Genomic DNA, 22,239 nt, shown 5'->3' with positions numbered 1-22,239 from the left:
CAAAACTCATTTATTCAGATTTTACCATTTTACCATTTTACTCATTTTACCATTTACTCATTTTACCATTGTTGGTAAAAATTGAATTTTTTAATAACCCCAGAGCTTTCCAGGATCTTTTTAAAAATATATATCATTATCTAATGTTGCAATTGTCAAGTCTAAAAGATTAGATTGTGATTAGAAAATATAAGTGCCTTGGCTAAACAGTATAGGGATTAAATCCTGGACCTATCACCTACTAGCCGTGTAATTCACTGAACTCAATTTGTATGCTATAAATTAAAGATAATAATGCCTATAATGGTTTCTGAGATATATTGCAAACATTCATCACACATGTTTAAACAAAGTCCAATTTACATACATTTTCTCAATATTTGTTTCTTAATACTTAGAAAGGCAGATCTTGCACACTGGCTCATGAGTTAGAAATTCGTATTTTTAAGATGAAGTCCAGAGATCTATTGTTCCCATGTATTTCTCTGTTCTTTAAATAAGACAATGCAATCTCTATTTCCTGACAACTCCTGCACCAAGATGTGATATACGCTAATTTTCAATTGGATTAAAAAATTTCAACCAGTTTTGCTGACTACAGTTTATCCAATATCTAATACTATACTATTTGTTTGATAGTAATCAGTCACAAATGTATCATTAGCTTAGACTGACAAATAAAATGTGCCCAAGGGGCCATTTGGAAAGGCAGTTCACCAGTTTGCTAGGTTGTAGATTTATATCACATACTAGAGGCCCAGTGCACGAATTTGTGCAACAGTGGGTCCCCTTGGTCTGGCCTGCGGGATTGGGCTAAAACCGGCTCTCTGACATCCCCTGAGGGGTCCTGGATTGTGACAGGGTAAGGCCAGGCTGAGGGACCCACACCAGTGCACTATCAGGGCCGGGGAGGGACAGCAGGAAGGCTCCAGGGCGTGTCTGGCCCATCTCGCTCAGTCCCGATTGGCTGAACCCCATCAGCAAGCCAACCTACCAGTTGGAGCGCCTGCCCCCTGGTGGTCAGTGCACATCATAGCAACTAGTCAACTGTCTGCCATTTGGTGGTCAGTGCATGTCATAGCGACTGGTCGACTGGTTGACTGTCTGCCCCCTGGTGGTCAGTGCACGTCATAGCAAGCAATTAAGCAGCCTTAGCATACCATTAGCATATTACGCTTTGATTGGTTGAATGAACTACTGGACGACTGGATGACCGGACACTTAGCATATTAGGCTTTTATTGTATAGAATTACAGGACAAACAACATTGATTTAGGTAAGGGTTTGACTACAATTGCTCAGACCCTGGCTTTGCCACTTGCTCTGTGACTTTATGGAAGTTACCAGACCTTTATTTCCTCAGCTTCATTATAAGTAATGTATGTAAAAGAGCCAGTATATCCTGAAGTTACCAATAAAGAAAATAAATATTTCATGGAGAAAATTGATACCAGCATAGACCTTATAATATTTATACAAAAAATTATGAAAATATAAATGGTCTAAACAGAATTAAAATACAAACATACAACAATTAAATAAGAAAGAGACAAAGCAACAAGAGAATGCAAATGGGAAGAAACAGTAAACAATATAAACAGACACAATGTAAATAGTAAATAATACAAACTATATAAATGAACAGGCCCAGATATTATATTTGTGAGAAACAGATTTTAAACTAACTGTATGTACCATGTTTAAGATTGAGGATTTTTATCACTGAACTATCCTATCTAATAATAGACAAACATGGTAATTGACCATACCTTCGCTACACCTCCCATCGGCTAATCAGCGCGATATGTAAATTAACTACCAACAAAGATGGTGGCTAATTTGCATACTGCAGGCAGGGTGGGACAGCACCATCTCGCCTGCCCCGCCACCATCCGGGCCTGCTATTTGCAACCCGGGGCAGTGGGCATCCTGTGTGCAACCCGACCTGGGGAAGGCGGGCAGGGCAGCAGCGATCTGCTGGTCCGCCCGGCTGCTGTCCAGGGGTCCTGTGTGCGACCTGACCCAGGGCGGCGCCCCAACCCCCCCGATTGGCCCTGCCATGTGACCCAGGGAGGCAGGGCAGGCACCGAGGGATCAGGCCTGCCATCTGCCACCCAGGAATGGGCCTAAGCCAGCAGGTGGTTATCTCCCAAGGCGTCCCAGACTGTGAGAGGGCACAAGTGGGGCTGAGGGACACTCCCCCTCCCCCGCCAGTGCACAAATTTTTGTGCACCGGGCCTCTAGTAAGTTATATAAAAATTGACCAAACAGAAAATTTAGAAATGAACAAATCCCATAAGTAAAATTAAGAGAGCAATGAATGAGCTTAACAGCAGACTAAATCAAATGAAAAGAAAATTAATGCACTGGATATAGGCCATAGGAAAGTTTCCATATTGCAATATAGAGGGAAAAAAAGATGAGAAATACAAAATAGTGAATAAAGAAGGAGAGGAACCCAAAAGAATGGGATGGTCACATAATTGGAAAGGATATTGCTGAAAACTCTACAAAATTGACAGTTTAAAAAAATGAAACCCCCCAAAAAATAAATACTATGAACTCCAATAATAACTATAAAGAAAACTTTTCTAGGCATATCACAGTGAAGCTGTTAAAAACCAAACATAAAGTTTTCAAAGTGCTCCAAAGATAATACTTGCAAAGCATGAGAAGACAAAAGAAAATAATATACCTTAAATCTGAAAAAAAAACTGCCAATCTAGGATCCAACACAAATCAAAATGATACAATTAGAATAAAAGTGAAAAATATATTTATTTTTAGAAACAAATCAGAAATTTGTTACCAAATGGCCTTAATTAAAAGATCTAAAGAAAATTATTTGAAAAGAAGAAAATTGTTTTACTTTGAAGATCAAAAATAAAAAAATAATAATGAAGAACAATAAAATTTGTAGATGTTATTCATTAATTAAAAATAATACTGCCTGGGATATATATATATATAATTACAATGCACAACAACAGTAGCATATGACAGGAAAAAAAGATAATAGTTAAAATGCCATATATCCCTGCCACATCAAGAAAGAAGATTAAATTATTAATCAGTAGATGACATCCCCCAAGGGGTCCCGGATTGTGAGAGGGTGCAGGAGGGAGCGCAGAAGGGCTCCAGGTTAAGACTGTATGCTGTATTGTCTGAGGTAATCATTAAAATAATTTTAAAAGTACATTTAATTTCTAAGCTATTAGAAGATGAAACAAGAACATTTAATCAATCCAAAAGAAGGCAAAATAGGAGAGAAAAGGAACACGGAATAGACAGAAATAGAGCTTTAAAATATTGTAGATTTAAATCCAAATTACAGTAATTTTGTTACTTTTGTATGACCCATAAACTCAAATTAAAAGACAACAACTGAGGAAAAATTATGAAACAAGCTAAAGATAGGGTATAAAAAGACATAAAAAAACATAGGAACCAGAAAGATTTATGTAAAAGATACTGAAAAAAAAATGCTATGTAAATACTAACCAGAAGTGATGTACCTATGTTAATATAAGATAGCTTAGAATTTAAGGGACAAAGCCTCACTAAGTATAAAGAAAAGACATTCCATAGGCATAAGTTTCAATCCACGACAAAGGTGTTACAATTGTACATTTGAATGCAGTTGGTACAGCTCAAAACTTCTTAAGGAATATTGACTGAATTTTTTTTTAAGTAGCCAATTATACAAATGTAAGTAAAGATTTTACAACTTTATCCTAGTAATTAATAATTTAAAAATCACCCTGGATGGTGTTGCTCAGTTGTTAGAGTATTGGCCAGTGCGCCAAAGGGTCACGGGTTCAATTGCTGGTCAAGGGCACATACCTGGGTTACAGTTCACTCCCTGCCCTGCCCAGGGTATGTGTGGGAGGTAACCAGTCAAAGTGTCTCTCTCACATCAATATTCCTCTCTCTTTCCCTCCCTCCCTTCCTTCCACTCTGAAAAGCAATGGAAAAATATCCCCAGGTGAGGATAAAAATAAAATTAGTAAGCATATATATTATTAAAAGTATAATAAGCAATCTTAGTGTAAATGTACAGACATAGAAAACAGATTTCAATAAGTACAAAAAAATACAATATTTTCAAATTGATTTTTATAAAAACTCAATAAATCATGGCCAATAAACAAATGTCAAAAAATTTCAAAGAGGATGGGGATGCCAGCAAGTTTCTAGTGTTTGGTCTAAGTCAGTGGTTCTCAACCTTGGCTCCACATTAGAATCACCTGGGAATCTTTTTAAAATCCTGATTTCTGGGCCTCATCCTCCAGAAATTCTGTTTCTTTGTTATGGGGTGGGGCCACAACATTAGTAACAAAGAAACAGAATTTCCGGAGGATGAAGCCCAGAAATCAGGATTTTAAAAAGATTCCCAGGTATGGGGGTTTAATGCGGGGGATGAGGACACATTTGTAATACCTTAACTAATAAAGAATTTAAAAAAAAAAAGATTCCCAGGTGATTCTAATGTGCAGCCAAGGTTGAGAACCACTGGTCTAAGTGGTGGCTACACATGTATTCACGTGTTTATAATTCTGTCTCTATGTTACATGGCAATAAAATTATCAAAATTCAAACAAACTTTAAACTCTGTAGTTTATAGATGTATGCTTGGGTGGCAAAACAAAATGCAAGGAAATAATTAGCATAAAAGTTGGGTCAATAGTTTCATATCAGGTGTAGAAATTTGGTAGTGTTGTGATGGCCACAAGAGGCGTTGCGGGTGCTGGTAAAATCATACCTGCACAGGGGTTTGCTCTAGGTGCACATTGAGGGGTTGCATTTGGTCTTGAACCTTTTTCTTTTTTAAAAAATATATTTTATTGATTTTTCACAGAGAGGAAGGGAGAGAGATAGAGAGCTAGAAACATCGATGAGAGAGAAACACCCATCAGTTGCCTCCCGCACATCTCCCACTGGGAATGTGCCCGCAACCCAGGTACATGCCCTTGACTGGTATCGAACCCGGGACCCTTCAGTCCGCAGGCCAATGTTCTATCCACTGAGCCAAACCGGTTTCGGCTTGAACCTTTTTCAATGTGTGTTTTATTTCATGATTTAAAAAGTCAAGATGGAACACCTTGGGTTTTCAAAATTCCTCTAGCATATGAATACTGAAATTAACTAATTAAAATTAATGTCCAGAGGTTTGTTAGAAGACAACATGTATGCCCATTGGGAGCACACATTATGTAAAAATGTGTCTTTTTAACTATCTACATACTTTGCATCAATTTAAAATTTGGTAAGTTTTAACCATATTCCTTCTACCCTTTTTTTAAATATTAAGCTATTAAATGAGTTTAAGTTCCTTTTTCAATTATGAGAGTCTCCATACTTTGGAGATTGAAAATATGCTCAAGGAAAAGGCTCAGTGTACTTATGTCCAGGTGAAGGAACTGTCCACCACTTACCACAATCATCAGCAAGCAAGTAGTAAAATGGTTAAGGAAGGAAACTATTTTGAAAATAAAAATTATCAAATGTTTCATTATTCTTACAGTAGTGTGTAGAAGTGAAAATAACTCAATGAACTCAACTCTCATCAGTTATTATAACCACATAATTTTAACACTTTGTCTCAAACTAAAGTTTTTGTTTGTTACTTTCTCAGACATGGTTGGCAGTATGACTAGGCAGCCTACCCGGAAATGGTGGTGATACTTATGTTTATATTATTAAATTCATCAATGATCTTGCCAACAGCTTAAAGTTGCAAAGAGAAGTGCATGTATATATCTGTTTAAATGTCAAAATTTCTTATATCAAGCTGGGGGGAATTCCTGCTAGGAAGAAGTATTATCAATAACATTTGGATAAGTGCTTAGATAGGATGGGTTTTAAATTTACCTTCCATTGCTAAATAGAAGAGTTGGTGAATATGGTTAATGAAATCAGAAATGCGTAACACTATTAACATAATTCCAATTTAATTTAATAATAATAACTAACATTTACTGAATATTTACTAGGTCCTAAGTTCTGTTCTAATACAATTTAAAGGCATTACCTCTTTTAAATATCACAGCAACACTAGAAAGTATTATCATTATCTCCTTTTTACAAATGAGGAAATGGAGGCATAGAGAAAATAGTTTCCTTATTTTTATATGTTCTCATTATATTTGGTAGAACATTCCACTGATTAACTTGATTTATGGTAAGATTCTATATAGTTATACAAAATGAGAGCTTCTGGGATGGAATGTTCAAATTCTGGCTCTGCTGTTTATCAACTGAGTGACCTTGGAAAAATTACTTATTCTCTCTATGCCTCAGATTCTCATCAGTATAATGATGATAACAATATTATTTACATCATAGGGTAAAAAGTAAATGAATTATTACCCACAAAGCACATATAATAATTCCTGGACTTTTATTTCACAGTAAAAGTCCAAAATATATTAATCATTATTGTTAATAAAATATTATCATAAAATTATATTTAAAGAAATAAGGTAAATGGGGGGATAAGGACACATATGTAATAACTTAATAAAGAAAAAAAGAAAGTAAGAGAGATATTGCAAAGCAAGTTCAGAAGGGCATGGATTATTAGGCAGCAATAATGAAATCAATAATAGAAATGATAAGTCATTAAGTCAGAACTATAGGAAGATAAATGAAAGAGTAAAACTGCAGAAAATTATAAGGAAAGGCAACTTCCTGTTTAGGATAATAAACTAAACATATGTGCTTACCTTCTCTCTCTCTCAAAATATACCTGAAATGTCAGAAAAATTGGAGAAAGGGAATAAACCTGTAACAACACTGAAATTGGGGAAAGGATCATTATACAAGAAACTTTAAGAATATCTGTAAGACAGACAATGGATGGAATTTTATTGAAGAATAAATCAAAATGATGGGTGGTATAGCAGTAAGCCACAGGGGGAAAGGAAGCCATTTTCCTAAAGGACCATAAAAGAGGCATCAAGTTTAGAGTTGGCTTATCCAGAGGGAGGAGGTGACCTATAGTATGGTAATAAGGATAATTAATAGAAATACCATATGTGGAAGAGATATTTGAGAAGGCATGCATCCATAACACAAAAAATAGGGTATTATGAAATTAAAAGACAGAAAAGTGGAAAGAAGAAAGAGAGGGAGGGTGGAGAAAAGAAAGGAAGGAAGAAATAAAGAATAACACTGAATTCTTAGAAAACAAATCAAATTTTTTATAGAAGACTGAAAGAGGACATGAAGGTGATCTATAAGTATAAGGAAGTAAAAGATAGAAAAAGATGAAAATCAGAAAATATAATTGAGCAATATAAAGGATCAGTCATGCAGGTCCATGATCATTCTAAAAGGAGATTTAGGAACAGAAAATAGAGAAATAGCAGAAAAGAAATAGCAGATAAAAACTAAGTTTTCTAACTGAAAGGGCCTACTGAATGCCAAGTATCTATCCTACATAATAAAAGCCTAATATGCTAAGTGTCCAGTTGTCCAGTTGTATATTCAACCAATCAAAGCGTAATATGGTAATGATATGCTAAGCTGCTCAACCACTCGCTATGACATGCACTGACCACCAGGGGCAGACATTTGACTGGTTGAGCAGCTGCTATGATGTCCACTGATTACCAGGGGGCAGGCACTACAACTGGTAGGTGAGCTTGCTACTGGGGTCCAGCCGATCAGGAGTGAGCAAGATGGGCTGGACATGCCCTGAAGCCCTCCCATGGTCCCTCCCCTGCTGGCCAATCTCTCACATCCCTCCCCGACCCCGATTGTGCATTAGTGGGGTCCCTCAGCCTGGCCTGTGCCCTCTCGCAATCCAGGACCCCTTGGGGGATGTTGGAGAGCAGGTTTCAGGCCAGGCCGAGGGACCCCACTGGTGCACGAATTCGTGCCATATATATATAATCCTAAGCGACCAGTCGACCGTTTGACCGGTCACTATGGCATGCACTGACCACCAAGGGGCAGAGACTCAATGCAGGAGTTACCCCCTGGTGGTCAGTGCACTCCCACAGTGGGAGCTCCGCTCAGCTGAACAATGGGCACCAGACGCCAGGCTCATGGTTGGCAAGTGCAGCTGTGCCAGCACGAGTCTCTCCTGCCTCTGCAGGAGCACTACCAAGTGGAGGCAGCAGCAGGTGCAGTGGGGCAAGGATGAGCAGGAGGGGCCAGGATGAGTGTGAGTGGCACGGTGCCCAGCCCAGGCTCGAGTTCCTCCCAGCCACCTGCCGTTTCACACACTATTACATTCCTTGGGGGATGTCGGAATGCCAATTTCGTCCAACATCCCCTGAGGTGTCCTGGATTGAGAGAGGGTGCAGGCCAGGCTGAGGGACCCTGCCAGTGCACGAATGCATGCACTGGGCCTCTAGTATTAAATGATATAAAATATTCTCATGCTCAGATTTTATTCCAGTGAACTACAGAATAGGAGATTAACAGAGAAATACAAATCCTAAAATAATTCTGGGAGAATGAACACAGTACTAACAAATATGATATCAGTCTTATCAAAACCACTAAAAAACTCCAGATGATGTAGGAGATATTGAGGAAGAGGTTCAAACATTCATCACACATGTTTATACAAAGACCAATTTACATATATTTTCTCAACATTTGTCTTTTAATACTTAGAAAGGCACATCTTGCACATTGGCCTCATGAGTAGAAATTCTCACTTTTAAGATAAAGTCCAGAGGTCTATTGTTCCCATGTATTTATCTGTTATTGTTTTTTTTTAAAATATATTTTTATTGATTTCAGAGAGGAAGGGAGAGGGAGAGAGAGATAGAAACATCAATGATGGGAGAGAATCATTGATTGGCTGCCTCCTGCATGCCCCTACTGGGGATCAGCCCTCAACATGAACATATGCCCTGACCAGGAATGAAACCATGACCTCCTGGTTCATAAATCAACACTCAACCACTGAGCCACATTGGCCAGGCTCTCTGTTCTTTAAATAGGACAATGCAATCTCTATTTCCTGACATTACCTGCACCAAATTGTGATATATGCCCAAGAATAAGGTCAGCTGAGAAGACAGCAAGGATAAGAGATAGCCTGGCCAGTATTGCTCAGTGATTGAGCATTGACCTATGAACCAGGAGGTCACTGTTCGATTCCTGGTCAGGGCACATGCCTGGGTTGCCCAGGTTACCAGGCTCAATGCCCATCAATGATTCCCTCTCCTCATTGACGTTTCTATATCTCAGTCCTCTCTCTCCAAAATTAATAAAACCATATTTTTAAAAAGATTTACTCAAAATAGATAAAATTTTCAGTAGAACAAACACCAAAGCAAAATACTGAAAAGTTATAACAGAATAGCTTCTCTTAAAAATTCCCTGGAATCAGATAATTTTATGATCAGGCTGGCAAATTTTCAGGTTATCTGCTACATTCATTTTCTCTCACCATAAACAAATATGAAATATTAGTGAAATCATTCTATGTAGCTTACACTGTCCTATTAATTTAAAAAACACTGAAAAAGTTAAATTGAAAGATAATTATAGACCCAATGTAACCTAGCTCACTCCTAAATACAGAAGCAAAAATTATAATATAGATCTTCTAGCTACATATTAGTACTTGACCCCATGGGGCCAGCAAGTTAACCAGTTCTGAGAAGGGAGTTCCAAGAGTTTGAGAACCACGACACCAGCAACATAATAACAAGGGAGGTGCCTGACTTCCTATGTAAATTAACAACAGAATTAAGTGGCCTAATGTAACCGATGCAGTTTAACTATTTTAGACATGTTCAGTAATAAATAAATAAAAACCATGAAGAGTGAGGTAAATGTATTGTCAAAGAGGAGGTAGTGTCGCAGAAATTGACACTTTCTGTTTACTAGTACCACTGCTTATCTGACTATAGTCTAGATCTAGGACTGATAGGTCATTTGTAGAGTAATGTGGAGTTTCCATTTTTTTCAAGGTTAAAAGAGCTTTTCCTACTCATAGACTCCCCTTTGTTTGACAGATGAGGGAACTGTGCTTCAGAGATTTTCATGGCTGCCTAAAATCATTGGATATTTAGAAGGAATAGAAATGTAAGTGTATACTAAAGAATTTATATTTGCATTTTTTAGCTTTCCTTAATAGTCTCCTCATAATTTATCAGTTAAGAATAAATTATTTAATAATGTATTTAACTTAAAACAACCCCAATTAATAGATCATATTTTATTATATGATAAAAAGCAAAGGATTTAGAGAATAATGTAACTGTCACCTTCTTATACTGTCTGGAACAGAAAGACAGTGTGGTCCGTCAGGCCAGCCGAAGAGGCTGAACCAGGTCTGAACTGCATTTACAATTTTCTGAATGATGTCATATGCCTTTGTTCCTGGATCAGGACAGAATTTCTTATTTTCCTCCTGCTTTTCCGATTTATCTCCTTTCTTCTTTGGCTTTTCACTTTTGGGCAAGTTCACTTTTCCAGGTGTTTCTTCTATTCCTAAAATTCACGTGTGTTTTTTTTGCAAAAAGGGTTATTTGACCATAGAGTAAAATATTCTGTCAGCTATTGCAATTTGTAGGTAGACAAATAGATCTCATTCTACAAATTATTCTATGCAATCAAAGAAAGTCTGATCCAACTTACTGCTATCTATACTAATAAAAGGATAATATGCTAATTAGACTGGACGTCTTCTGGACAAAGCCACAGCGGCTGCGAGGGCTGAGGGCCGGCAGCAGTGGTGGTTGGGAGGGCCGAGGGCCAACGGTGTAGGAGAGACCTCGGCGCGTGCCGGTCCAGCACCACGGCCCCTTCCACAGAGGCAGTGGGAGAGGGGGCTGTGCGGTCCCGGTCCCAGTGCTGCTCCTTCTGCAGAGGCAGCCACAGAGGCAGCAGGACAGGCCTGGTCCTGGTGCCACGCCTCCGCAGAGGCTAGATGGGGTGCGACCTGCTGTGCTTTAACCTCCCACAGCTCCTCCCCTAGCTGGCCTGGCCCCAGATTGCCCCTCACCCACCAGTGGGTGGGGGGCGGGGCTAGTGCTAAGCAGGGAAGGCTGAGGGCTGGCAGCTGCGGTGGCCAGCAATAGCAGGAGCAGCAGCAGCAGCAGGGTGATGGGGGTGGCACCTTCCCCTAATCAGCCTGGTCGCCTCACGCAGAGGGAGGCCAGAGGTAGCAGAAGCTGCGGGGTAATGGGGGCAGCACCTTCCCCTGATCAGCCCGGTTGCCTCCTGCAGAGGGAGGTCAGGCTGCAGCTTAGGCCCGTTCCCCCTCTGCCCCTCCCATCAGTAGGACATCCCCTGAGGGCTCCCAGACTGTGAGAGGGGGTAGGCCGGGCTGAAGAATACCACCCCCTCCCCAGTGCACGAATTTTCATGCACCGGGGCTCTAGTCTTAAAATAAAAAAGGAAAATCATTTATTTTAAATTCCAACAGAAATACTTTAAAAATAGATGAATTACAATAAAAAACATTAAATTTTTTTCCTTTCCATAATTGTATGGGAAAACACTCCTCAAAATGGAACCTTTCATTTTCAATTATATATGTAAAATATTTTAACCATTATTAGGTTTATTTGTTAGACAGAATTAAACCTTAGCTGAAAAACTTACAGAAAGAAAATACCAGCTTTAGATTCAAAGTGACTTTCTATCCAAGTGAAACCCACTTCAATAAGCCAAAACGTTTTTAGTTAATTCTTGAGAAATTTTCAATAATATAAAATGGTATGATCATACTTAAAAAAAAACCAAAAAACTGACTATGTAAGGGCACAAGCACAACTCATTCAAAAACCCCACAATAATTCATTTGGTTTGGTTCATTCAATAAAACAAAAATTTTTCAATACTACCCATATTCAGAGACAGGAATATTTAAATAGATAATTGCAAGTTTGCATATTTTTCTGTGCTCACCTCTTTCCAAGATAGGCAACATTAAATCCCAGCTAGGTGATTAGCAGACAAACCCTAGTTCAACAGTTCCCAAACTGGGGACAGAGGGTACCTGGGATGCCATAGCAAATTCACAGGGGCTTTGCAGGATATTTAGCATCTCAATTAACATTTGTTGGCTATCACATATACTACTACTCAGCGGTTTTTGGATCAAACCACTTAATAAACGGAACTTCCTAGCACATCTTTTGGCCTATGGGAAAATTCTGAGCTACTAAGTGTACTGTGAAGCAAAAACATTAGAGAATCTCTTCTTGAGACCATTGGCGAGAGCTCCCAAAGCAGATGACCCACTTAGAACTAACGACAATTCATGATTTTCTTCTTGTATTTCTTATTCCCTGATAAAAACCAAAGCTTTAAATCACATAATATTAAAGAGATCATGTTACAGAATGGGTCTGAGTGGTACACTATATATTTGCCACATACCGATGAAGAATCTCTTTGCAGGATCAATCTCCTCACATTTAGATGGAGCAGGAGAAGATAAATCATCTTTTTCATAGGGAAGCGAAACATGTTTTGAAGTCTTCACAAGGCTGGGATCCTTATCTGCAAATGCCACATTGCATCATAGTAAGTCAAACAAGCGTTTGTAAATTCATTATTGAATTTAATTTCAAATTACTGAACCTAAATATAATTTCATATATACAATAAATATGTATATATGTATATGTATATATACATATATATTATATATACACAGTACAAAATAAAAGAAATAAGCCTAAATGTCCATTATGTAAAATGTCAAATAAGATGTCAAATGTCCAAGATGTAAGATGTCAAATAAGAAAAAAATAACATAAAAGGCGATATGGTTGTCTGAATCAATAAACTTTGCTTGATAAGGAAATTATTATGGTATATCAATGATTTTGGAGAATAAACAATGCTCAACTTTAGCATAAACTAGGATATACAAAACATTTAAGTGTTTTTACACCGAAAGTTTTGAAATTGTGATATATGGTGCTCAAAAACAAATACAAAGAAAGTGTGTCACTAACACATGTAATTTCTTCCCAGCTATTTTTCTGAAATGAAATCACTGCTCCCTTACGAGCTGACACCATTTTGCACAGCCTTCAATATCTAATTCCAGTTAGAATTGCTGTATATATGAAAGAATTTGCCACCATGGTAATCTGAACCCAACCAAAGGCAATGCTGACCAAGAAAAAAGCAGTAGATGTGACTTACGGTAGATTATGTATGTATGTATGTATGTATGTATGTATGATGTATGTATCTATCTGTCTGTCCATCCATCCACATGTGTCTGTATGTATGTGTATCTATAGATATACATATATTCATAATATAATTCTATCAGAAAAGCATAGCCTGTACAGTTACAAAGATCTAATTTGAAAGCTTGATACTATAACTCCTGAGCTGTTAAACCATGAGTATATTATACAAGTTCTCTGCAACATATGTTTTTATTCATAAAATAAAACCAATGGTTCTGAGCTCATGAATCTGTTTTGAGAATTGTTTTATGAGCAATAACACATACAAATATGCTAACATATACTATGTTCCTTCCACTTTTTCAGTACAAAGACAGTTTAGAATTTGCCAGAGAACCTTTATCCAGTAAGTGTGCATAGCTCCAGAATGCTACACAACTATAAACCACAGAAGTGAGTCTGAGGGAATTTAAGGATAGAATGAATCATCGTGTATGCATTTGACAGTGTCCTTTCTACTTACCAACTCACTTATAAAAAGTTCCTACTTGGATACAAACCCACATCTGTATCCTTCAAATTATGTTAGTGATTCTTATAATAGTTTTTATTTAGCATATTAGCTCTAACAAGTAAATCATACTGCTTTACTTTTGGATATACTTAATATGTTTTAAGATTTCACCTTTACTGAACATAATGTACTCTAGAGCACTATAGCTACAAAGTGTTAAGCCTCTGAGGTCTCACAAATTTGGTTAGTATTCCCTGGGGCAAGTTGCTCAACCTTTTATGAGTCATTTTCCTAATCTGTAAAGTGAGATTAATAAGAGTATTGAACTCAGAGTTGTTGAAAGGACTAAATGTAATAAATATAAGGCCTTTAGCAAAGCACCATATGCCTGAAAAGCACTAAATATATATTATAAATTATTATTATAAATATAGAATATCCCCCAAAATGTATATAAACAATGTCTGTAGGTTCTATTATATTTTGAAAATGAAATGTATTTTAATAAACACTGCCTTTATAATTATTCAAAGTGTATATACATTTTTGGGACACCATATATTTATAAAGATACATTAGAAGATTTAAGAATCATGATGTCTTTCTAGAATAATAATTGCCCAAATAAATGCAGTATTTTAACCAATATACTTCATACTCAATCATCCTGCAAACACAAGGATATGATTTTTTTTTCTTTTAAAGAGATAGCAATATTTTGTATAATAATTCTTCATTATTTTTGGGAAGACATTATTAAAAGTATAAAAGAGTAATAAAACAATAAAATAATAAGTTGTAATAGCAATAATAATGAAATAGTAATAATATTTCCAGGTATTTATAGTCTCTGAGTCCTCAGAAAAGCCTTTTGAAATAAGCACATATTTTTAGTACACTGCTTCTCCCTCACCATGCACATTTTGTTCAATACAGATGTTTGAGGATATGAGAATTAAAGATAAATTCATATGGCAAGCCCTGGCCAGTGTCACTCAGTGGTTGGGCATTGTTGCATGCACCAAGAGGTTGGCAGTTCTATTCCAGGTCAGGGCCCATACCTGGGTTGCAGGCTTGATCCCTGGTATGGGATTGTGCAGGAGTCAGCCAATGTTTTGCTCTCACATCGATGTTTCTCTCTCTTTCTCCCTCTCCCTTCCTCTCTCTCTAAAAGTCAATAAAAATACTGAAAAAAAAATGGCAAAATGGTAGGTTAACTCACAAAATAGAATTTCCACCCAGGTCTATGCCTTCATCCATTGCTCCTTCTATGGTGTGTTTTCTAAAATCTCTGCCCAGTGTATTAGAAAAATATAAAAAAGTAACATCAGAACTAGGCAGAGAGAGAAAATAGTCAACAGTAGAAACTACTGCTGAGTAGTGAAGGTACAACAGTGTAATGGAAGAACACTTTCTTCCTCACCCCGGACATTTCCTTCCTGTTAAAGGAGCTGAGGTACTCTAAAAGCCTACTTTCCTTTGCTATTTTTTCTCCCTCTCCCTGAGAAATTGAGTGGTTCATCTGATTGGTAAGTTTGGAAAGACTAAATCAAGCATGTGTGGCCTGAATTCACCCTTTTCCCTTTGTGAATGAGCCAGTTCCCTGAGAGAATGCCATCTCCTTTCCTCCCAGTTGTCATCCTGCACACTCCCCCAAAGCAGCTAAGAGGGAGGCAGAAGTTGAAGGGCAAGAGTAAGCCAGGTTAGTTGATTAAGCAAGATCAACAATGGCCTAAGTCAGGAGAGAGTCTTGCCTCTGAGCTTTGTGACAAAGAGATAATGGGTTCTGATGCACGCAAGGCATTTGAAAGTTCAGAGTGTTCCTGCCTGATGGTCTCTATTTCTTCTGTAAAGTCAGAGAAAAGGTCATTTCCTGTGACTGAGGAAGAACAGTATTGAGTGTTCATAGAAATGATAAACATTTGAAGAAGCAAGTGAAGAATATGAGAAAATTTGTTAAAAACACAGAAAAGACCTCCAACTCATTACTGAAACTTAAGGCCTTGACAATCTATTATACAGAGGGAATTTTTCCCACTCTCCATCCTTTCTCATCCCCTTAGATTTACTCCATCCATCATTCTCTTCTGTGCCTTGTATTTCACATCTCTCCCAGCTCAGCAGTTTCTCATCCAATTGTTTTTATATTTTCTCAACATTTCCTCTGCAGTAACTCCCAGTGAGTCTACTGACCACTCTCCTTCTTGCCAGAAGCCGGTCCATCCTTGCTGCTTGACATAGTCACTGCAGGAAAAAAAAACATCTGTACAGCATATGTTTCAAAGGATCTGGCGTATATGGCATACTGTTCTTAATATGTTTGTTCCCCTTCTTAGAGCTATGTGTTTTAACCAAGGTCACCTCTCTGAGAAAGGTTGTTCCCCCAGGTGGGGATTTTTTCCCTGGAGTTAGGGATTAACAGGACTAAGGAAGAGAATAAATCAGTGAAACCCCCTAGTGTTACAGAAATACCATGTACTACTTATGAAGAACTTGGACTGAGACTGTCAGCAATAAATTTGGAACTTGTTGGGCCCATATTCCCAGGGTCTGCCCACCAGGGAAAGCACCAAAGCCTATACCCCTGGAGACCCACCGACACAGGGCAGTCCCAGGGAAGGCAAGCAGCGAGGCTGGGAGGACATAACCTTTACTGGGTAGGATAATCTCCTTCAGTCACTTCCTTGTAGCTTATCAGTAGAGCAGTGACCTTGGAATAGCCCTTATAATTGAACACAGAGATTAACCTAGACAGGATTAAACTCAACAGAACTAGATTAATAAACGCCCTAACCTTTGGAATAGAATGGATAGGATTAAAATCAACTGGTATAAATACAGATGTAACAGGACAATAAAGACCGAACCTGGCTGGAGAACCTGGCTAGAACCTGGCTAGAGAACCTGGCTGGAGAACCAACTATGCTGATCAACTGAACACTGTCTCCGTGTCATTCCTTCTTCGCCGACTCCATCCACACCTTTGGGAACCCCTGGACCTGTTGGAGTTGGACCCCAACACCTTCTCAGTCTGATTCATTTTGCATCCCAACAACTGTTCCCTTTCCAAATCACTGATACTCAAAATCACAGATGGTTCCCACTATAAGAGAAGAAATGGAGTAGTGGTGTGGCTCTGCCCCTACAGTGCCTGCCTTATATCTCCTATCACACCCCAATGCTTTTGCTATATAGTCCTTTGCCTCAATCACCCTGTTCAAGATCATTATTTGTGAAGCTCTACACAAACATCATCTCTTCTATAACGTCACCCTAGACCCCCAACATCTGCATTAACCTCTGCACCACTCTCACATTCCTAATATTTCAATTCACTCATGCACTAAGCTCTTAATTCTATCCTGTTTGTATTAATTTATTTATGTACCCCTCACTAAATTGTCAACTTTTGGAATTAAGAGTCACTATCTGCCCTAGCCGGTTTGGCTCAGTGGATAGAGCATCAGCCTGTGGACCAAAGGGTCTCTGGTTTGATTCTGGTCAAGGGCACATAACTAGGTTGCAGGGTCCTCCCCGGCCTGGGCAGTGGTCAGGGCTCATGCAGGAGGCTATCAGTTGATGTGTTTCCCACACATTGATATTTCTCTCTGTCTATCCCTCTCTCTTTCACTCTCTCTAAAAATCAATGGAGCCCTAGCTGGTTTGGCTCAGTGGATAGAGTGTCGGCCAGCAGACTGAAAGGTCCTGGGTTCCATTCTGGTCAAGGGCACATGCCTGGGTTGTGGGCTCGATCCCTAGTGGGGGGCATGCAGGAGGCAGCCGATCAATGATTCTCTCTCATCATTGATGTTTCTATCTCTCTCTCCCTCTCCCTTCCTAAAATCAATAAAAAATATTTTTTGAAAAATCAGTGGAAAATATCCTCAAGTGAGGATAAAAAAAAAAAAAAGAGAAAGAGAGAAACACTGCCATATTCAACTCTCAATACTAAACATGGCTCCTGGTAATAGCATGAGTTTATTAAACATGCGTTAATTTTCATTTTTTTATTTCCTTTTTTAAAATATGTTTTTATTGATTTTTCTGAGAGAGGGGAAGGGAGAGGGAGAAAGAAAGAGAAACATTGATCATTTGCCTCCCCTATAGATCCTGACCAGGGACCTAACCTGCAACCAGGGCATATGCCCTGTCTGGGAATCGAACTGGTGACCTTTTGGTGTATGGGATGATGCCCAACCAACTAAGCCACAACAGCCAGGATAATATCTGTTAATATTTAAAGTCACTTTCCTTCTAGATGTTAGCCTTGGGTAACAAGAACCAACACAGTGATAGAGAGAAAACAGTCACATGCAACTTACCATTCCTTACAGTAATGTTTTCCTCATCAATATGAAATGCCATATATGGGTAAGTAGTAAGAATGCAGTTTTCTGCTGTTGCAATAACTGGAAGTGAAAACCTAAAAATGAAAATATTGCATTTCAATAAAATAAAATGTCCAGATGCAGTAAATGCACTAAAATACTTTAAATATCCTGGATACCTTTAAGAGTCAAGACATGAATCAGTGATTATTTTTCTTTCCACCTACTTTGCTTTTCTTAACCACCTACCATACCTATTTTAATGGTTTAAAATTTTTTTACTTTTAAGCTTCTAACAGAGAAGGTAAAGTTCATGTCTAGTGTGCTCTACAACACAGCCAGTAACTATTCAGGTTCATAATGAGATTCAAGAAATGTTAAGAGTTGAAGGAGCCTAAGAGTTCATTTACATAACTTCTTCTATAACATCCCTGACAAATGGTGTCTAGTCTCCGATGACACTAGTAGGGAGACACTACTAGAGTGACACTCACGACTCAGAGACGACCCATTTTCTATCTGGAGAGCTGTAGCTGGAGACATTCTGTTTCTGAACAACAAGGAACAAAATCTACCATCTAACTCCCATTACATTTCTTCAAATATTTAAACACAGTATATCTTCTCTAAGGTTTCTCTTCGTAAGATTGCCAACATTTAGAATGGTCAAGGATTATTTGAACTGCAATGTCGCCAAATAGTTCTCAAACTGTTTAACTTGTTTAGATGAATTTTTGCTTTGTGTTTGTCCTACTTTAACTGTGTCTGATAACTGAAACAATACTGCAAAAGTAATTAAACCAGTGGAGAGTACTATTACCTTCTGTAACCTTCACTCTAGTTTATAAAAGCATTGCGAAAGTGCCTTGTTATTTTTACCAGCCACAAAACACTCAGGGTATATTGGGCCTAACTTATGTAACAACTCTATCTTGTACAACTGATTTTCCATAGAAGTACTATATTTAGTACCTTACCACTGTTACATTGCCTTATTGGTTTCAGTTCTGCATTACAATAGTATATCAAGATAATTTTACATTTGAATCAGTCATGTACACACACACACACACACACACACACACACACACCATATATCTTCCTCCACATCCGAACAGCCATCACTGCCTGAGTCCTATTTGATCATTCTCCACACTACTGGATTCTAGATATGAACCTACTATATGCTAGAAAAGGTAAAACCAACAGAAATCTAAGTTATAAAAAAAGTCAAGTAAGAACATTATGTCTGCAGTAGAGAATAACCAATAAAATGCAAATTATATTTTTACAAACCATAATTTTTATATTGAATCGCATGTTGACCTCATATAATTCATTAAATAAGGTGTGCAAAGTCTCATCATTCATCTCTCTGGTCATTAGCTGGTGAAGAATTAATACTCTAATTACACATCTCTAATTCTGTCGCTATCAATAGCGAAGATTTAAGAGACTCTTTGCTTGTCATCCCAAATCACTTTAGGGATGAAACTTTGAAGCTTCATGTTAATTCTATGTGATGAATGGCCTGGTAATTACAGTATTTTATCATTTTCCAACAGTGTATGAAGTACAGTGATGGCCTGTCAACAATATGTCAAACACCATGAGAAATATTATGATATTATTTATATCTTTCTCATTTTAACCTGGGCTCTCCTCCCTGGCTGTACTATATAAAGGCAGATCTTACATTCTAAAAGCAGTGCTATTGAACATGGTTTGAATTCATAGAGAGTTAAGCACAGCAAAAAGAAGGGGCAGGGCTGCAGGGTATGGCATTGGAAGCTTGTCTCTTTAGCCTTAATGTGCTTTTCTGTTCAAACCTTTCTCCACAAAACAGCTAGAAAATTATAAAATTACATGTTGGAAAAACTGGCAGTGGCTATGAAGAATTGCAGAAGAGCTTATAGCTGACACTACTTTGGATTAATGATCTAGATTTCTATTTACAGGACTAAAAAAAGTGAGAAATGGGAGAAAAAAAATATCTGGGTCAACCCTTTGAAAGTGCTTCTCATTGTAAAAACCCATCATCTCTACCATCACTAGCAAAAACAAGTGCTTTGGCCATCCACACAGTATTTAAATAGAGACTTACAAATCCTATATAGTAAAACCCTAATATGCAAACAGACCGAACAGCAGAATGACCGGTGGGATGACCAATCACTATGATGTGCACTGACCACCAGGGGGCAGATGCTCAGTGTAGGAGCTGCCCCCTGGTGGTCAGTGAGCTCCCACAGGGGGAGGGCCACTCAGCCAGAAGCCGGGCTCATGGCTGGCAAGCGCAGTGGAGGTGGCAGGAGTCTCTCCCGCCTCTGCGGCAGCACTAAGGGGCAGCAAGCAGGTGGGCAGTAAGGAGTGAGGGGTCTCGGACTGTGAGAGGGATCCCAAACTGTGACAGGGATGTCCGCTGCTTAAGTCAGCAGGTGGACATCCCCCGAGGGGTCCCAGACTGCGAGAGGATGCAGGCTGGGCTGAGGGATGCCCCCCCTCCCCCCCCCTCGCAGTGCACAAATTTCATGCACTGGGCCTCTATTAATAGAATAACTTGGATGACTGTATTTGTTTTAGGGGATTTTATTACACAAAACAAACATCCTTGAGGAAGCTTTCCAAAGCAGCTAACCCACACCTATTCACAATGTTTCTCAATTCAATAATTGCTAGCAAAATAATTCTCATGTAACTTTACACACAAAAGGTTAAATTGAAATGTTTATTTAAATACTGAATGTTTACTATAGCTAGCACTTTTATGGAAGTTAGGTCAATCAATGGAATTTAATCTACTGCTGTAATGTGTATTTGTGACAATCGAGGGCATCCATGATGTGGCCAGACAAGAATATCTCTATCACAAGTGAGGACGTCAAATGTCATTTTGTTAATCAGCAATAAAGTTACAGAGTTTTATTTATTTTTAATAGATCAAAATAGACTGAAAATATTCCTCATGATACTGTGATTCTCACCCATTTGTTTTTCAATATTCTTTCTTGAGTGGACGGAAAAGGAGTAAAGTTATAGTTGTTTTTGTGGGCATTGCAATAACCCATAATATGTTATCTGCAGTCCATAAAGACACAGTTACTTATGAACATTAATAATTCTGGCAAATATGTGGCTATTAACCAATTTAGTGACCTTTAAAAGAGTTTAGGCTTGATCAAAATGTGCATAAATCCATAGACATATGTTTCACATGTGAATGTATTTCATTGATTTGTATCACAGCAAAGAAAGGTAAGGGCAGAGAATTCTTCCTTAGACACATGAGAAATCAATAGATAGTCATCAAGTCTAGAAATATATGCCCATTGCACATTATTTTATACACATATCAATTCTTTTTACAAGAAACATCTCATTTTTAGTCAGCCCAACAACCTGGAAATAATTCTGTAATCAATGTAAACCATTTTTTAAATCTCAAAATCTCTCTTTAGGGGCTCTTTCACAATTTTAAATCACTAATGCTGCTTAATATGTGTGTGTGTGTGTAAATTTTTAACTCAGCATTCTTATGAGGAAATACTATAGTTGTTAGCACAGTTGAAAGTAGGGTTTCCAGGGAGGAATTCCAGCAGCCGACTGCGTGGGCATGTAACTTTAGGAGCTCTGTGAGGACCAGCCTTCAGGCAGGTGCCTGGAGAGATTGGGGGTAAAGAGAAGAAAAAGGAGGAAAAACCCTAGCTGGATTGGCTCAGTGGATAGAGTGTCAGCCTGTGGACTGAAAGGTCCCAGGTTTGATTCCAGTTGAGGGTACATGCCCGGGGTTACAGGCTCGATCCCCAGTAAGGGGGCGTGCAAGAGGCAGTCAATCGATGATTCTCTATCATTGATGTTTCTATCTTTCCCTATCTCTTCCTCTCTGAATTCAATAAAAATATATTTAAAAAAATAAAAATGAGAAAAAGAAAGAAATCACATCATCGATTGTTAACTTTTCTTTTTTTGCAACCTGCTATGATTTTAATAATCTCAGAAGACAGGGTAAATATTATCTTGGAATTCCCTTTCTGTGCTTTTGTAGTTTCTTTACAAATTTTAAACACCCCCATTTCGCTACAAGCAAATGAGCAAATCACAATTATTAGTATTATTTTGTATATAGTTAATTATGACTCATGGGTATCATATGTTTTGGTTAAATATAAATAAACATTCTACTTTGGAAAAGACAGTGCTACAATCCTGAGACTTGGTTTAAAAGATCTACCATGAAAATAATGTTCTTCATAGAATGAGGGTATCTTTA

At 38.1% G+C, this 22,239-nt stretch overlaps 1 protein-coding gene across 1 annotated transcript in view; it reads right to left on the bottom strand.

The window, feature by feature from the left end:
- Window positions 1-22,239, bottom strand: part of CFAP47 (cilia and flagella associated protein 47) — a gene marked incomplete at both ends in the record, with an annotated part of 442,463 nt that overhangs the window by 266,362 nt on the left and 153,862 nt on the right. Inside the window, 3 exons of the mRNA XM_081081612.1 lie at window positions 10,236-10,461; window positions 12,358-12,480; window positions 17,964-18,064. Coding sequence (XP_080937738.1) covers window positions 10,236-10,461; window positions 12,358-12,480; window positions 17,964-18,064 — 450 coding nt within the window. The remainder of the gene's footprint in view (window positions 1-10,235; window positions 10,462-12,357; window positions 12,481-17,963; window positions 18,065-22,239) is intronic.

This window comes from Myotis nattereri (assembly GCF_964212035.1).
Source record: "Myotis nattereri genome assembly, chromosome: X".
In the NCBI taxonomy this organism is placed as follows: Eukaryota; Metazoa; Chordata; class Mammalia; order Chiroptera; family Vespertilionidae; genus Myotis; species Myotis nattereri.
This window is presented reverse-complemented; position numbering and strand designations above follow the sequence as displayed.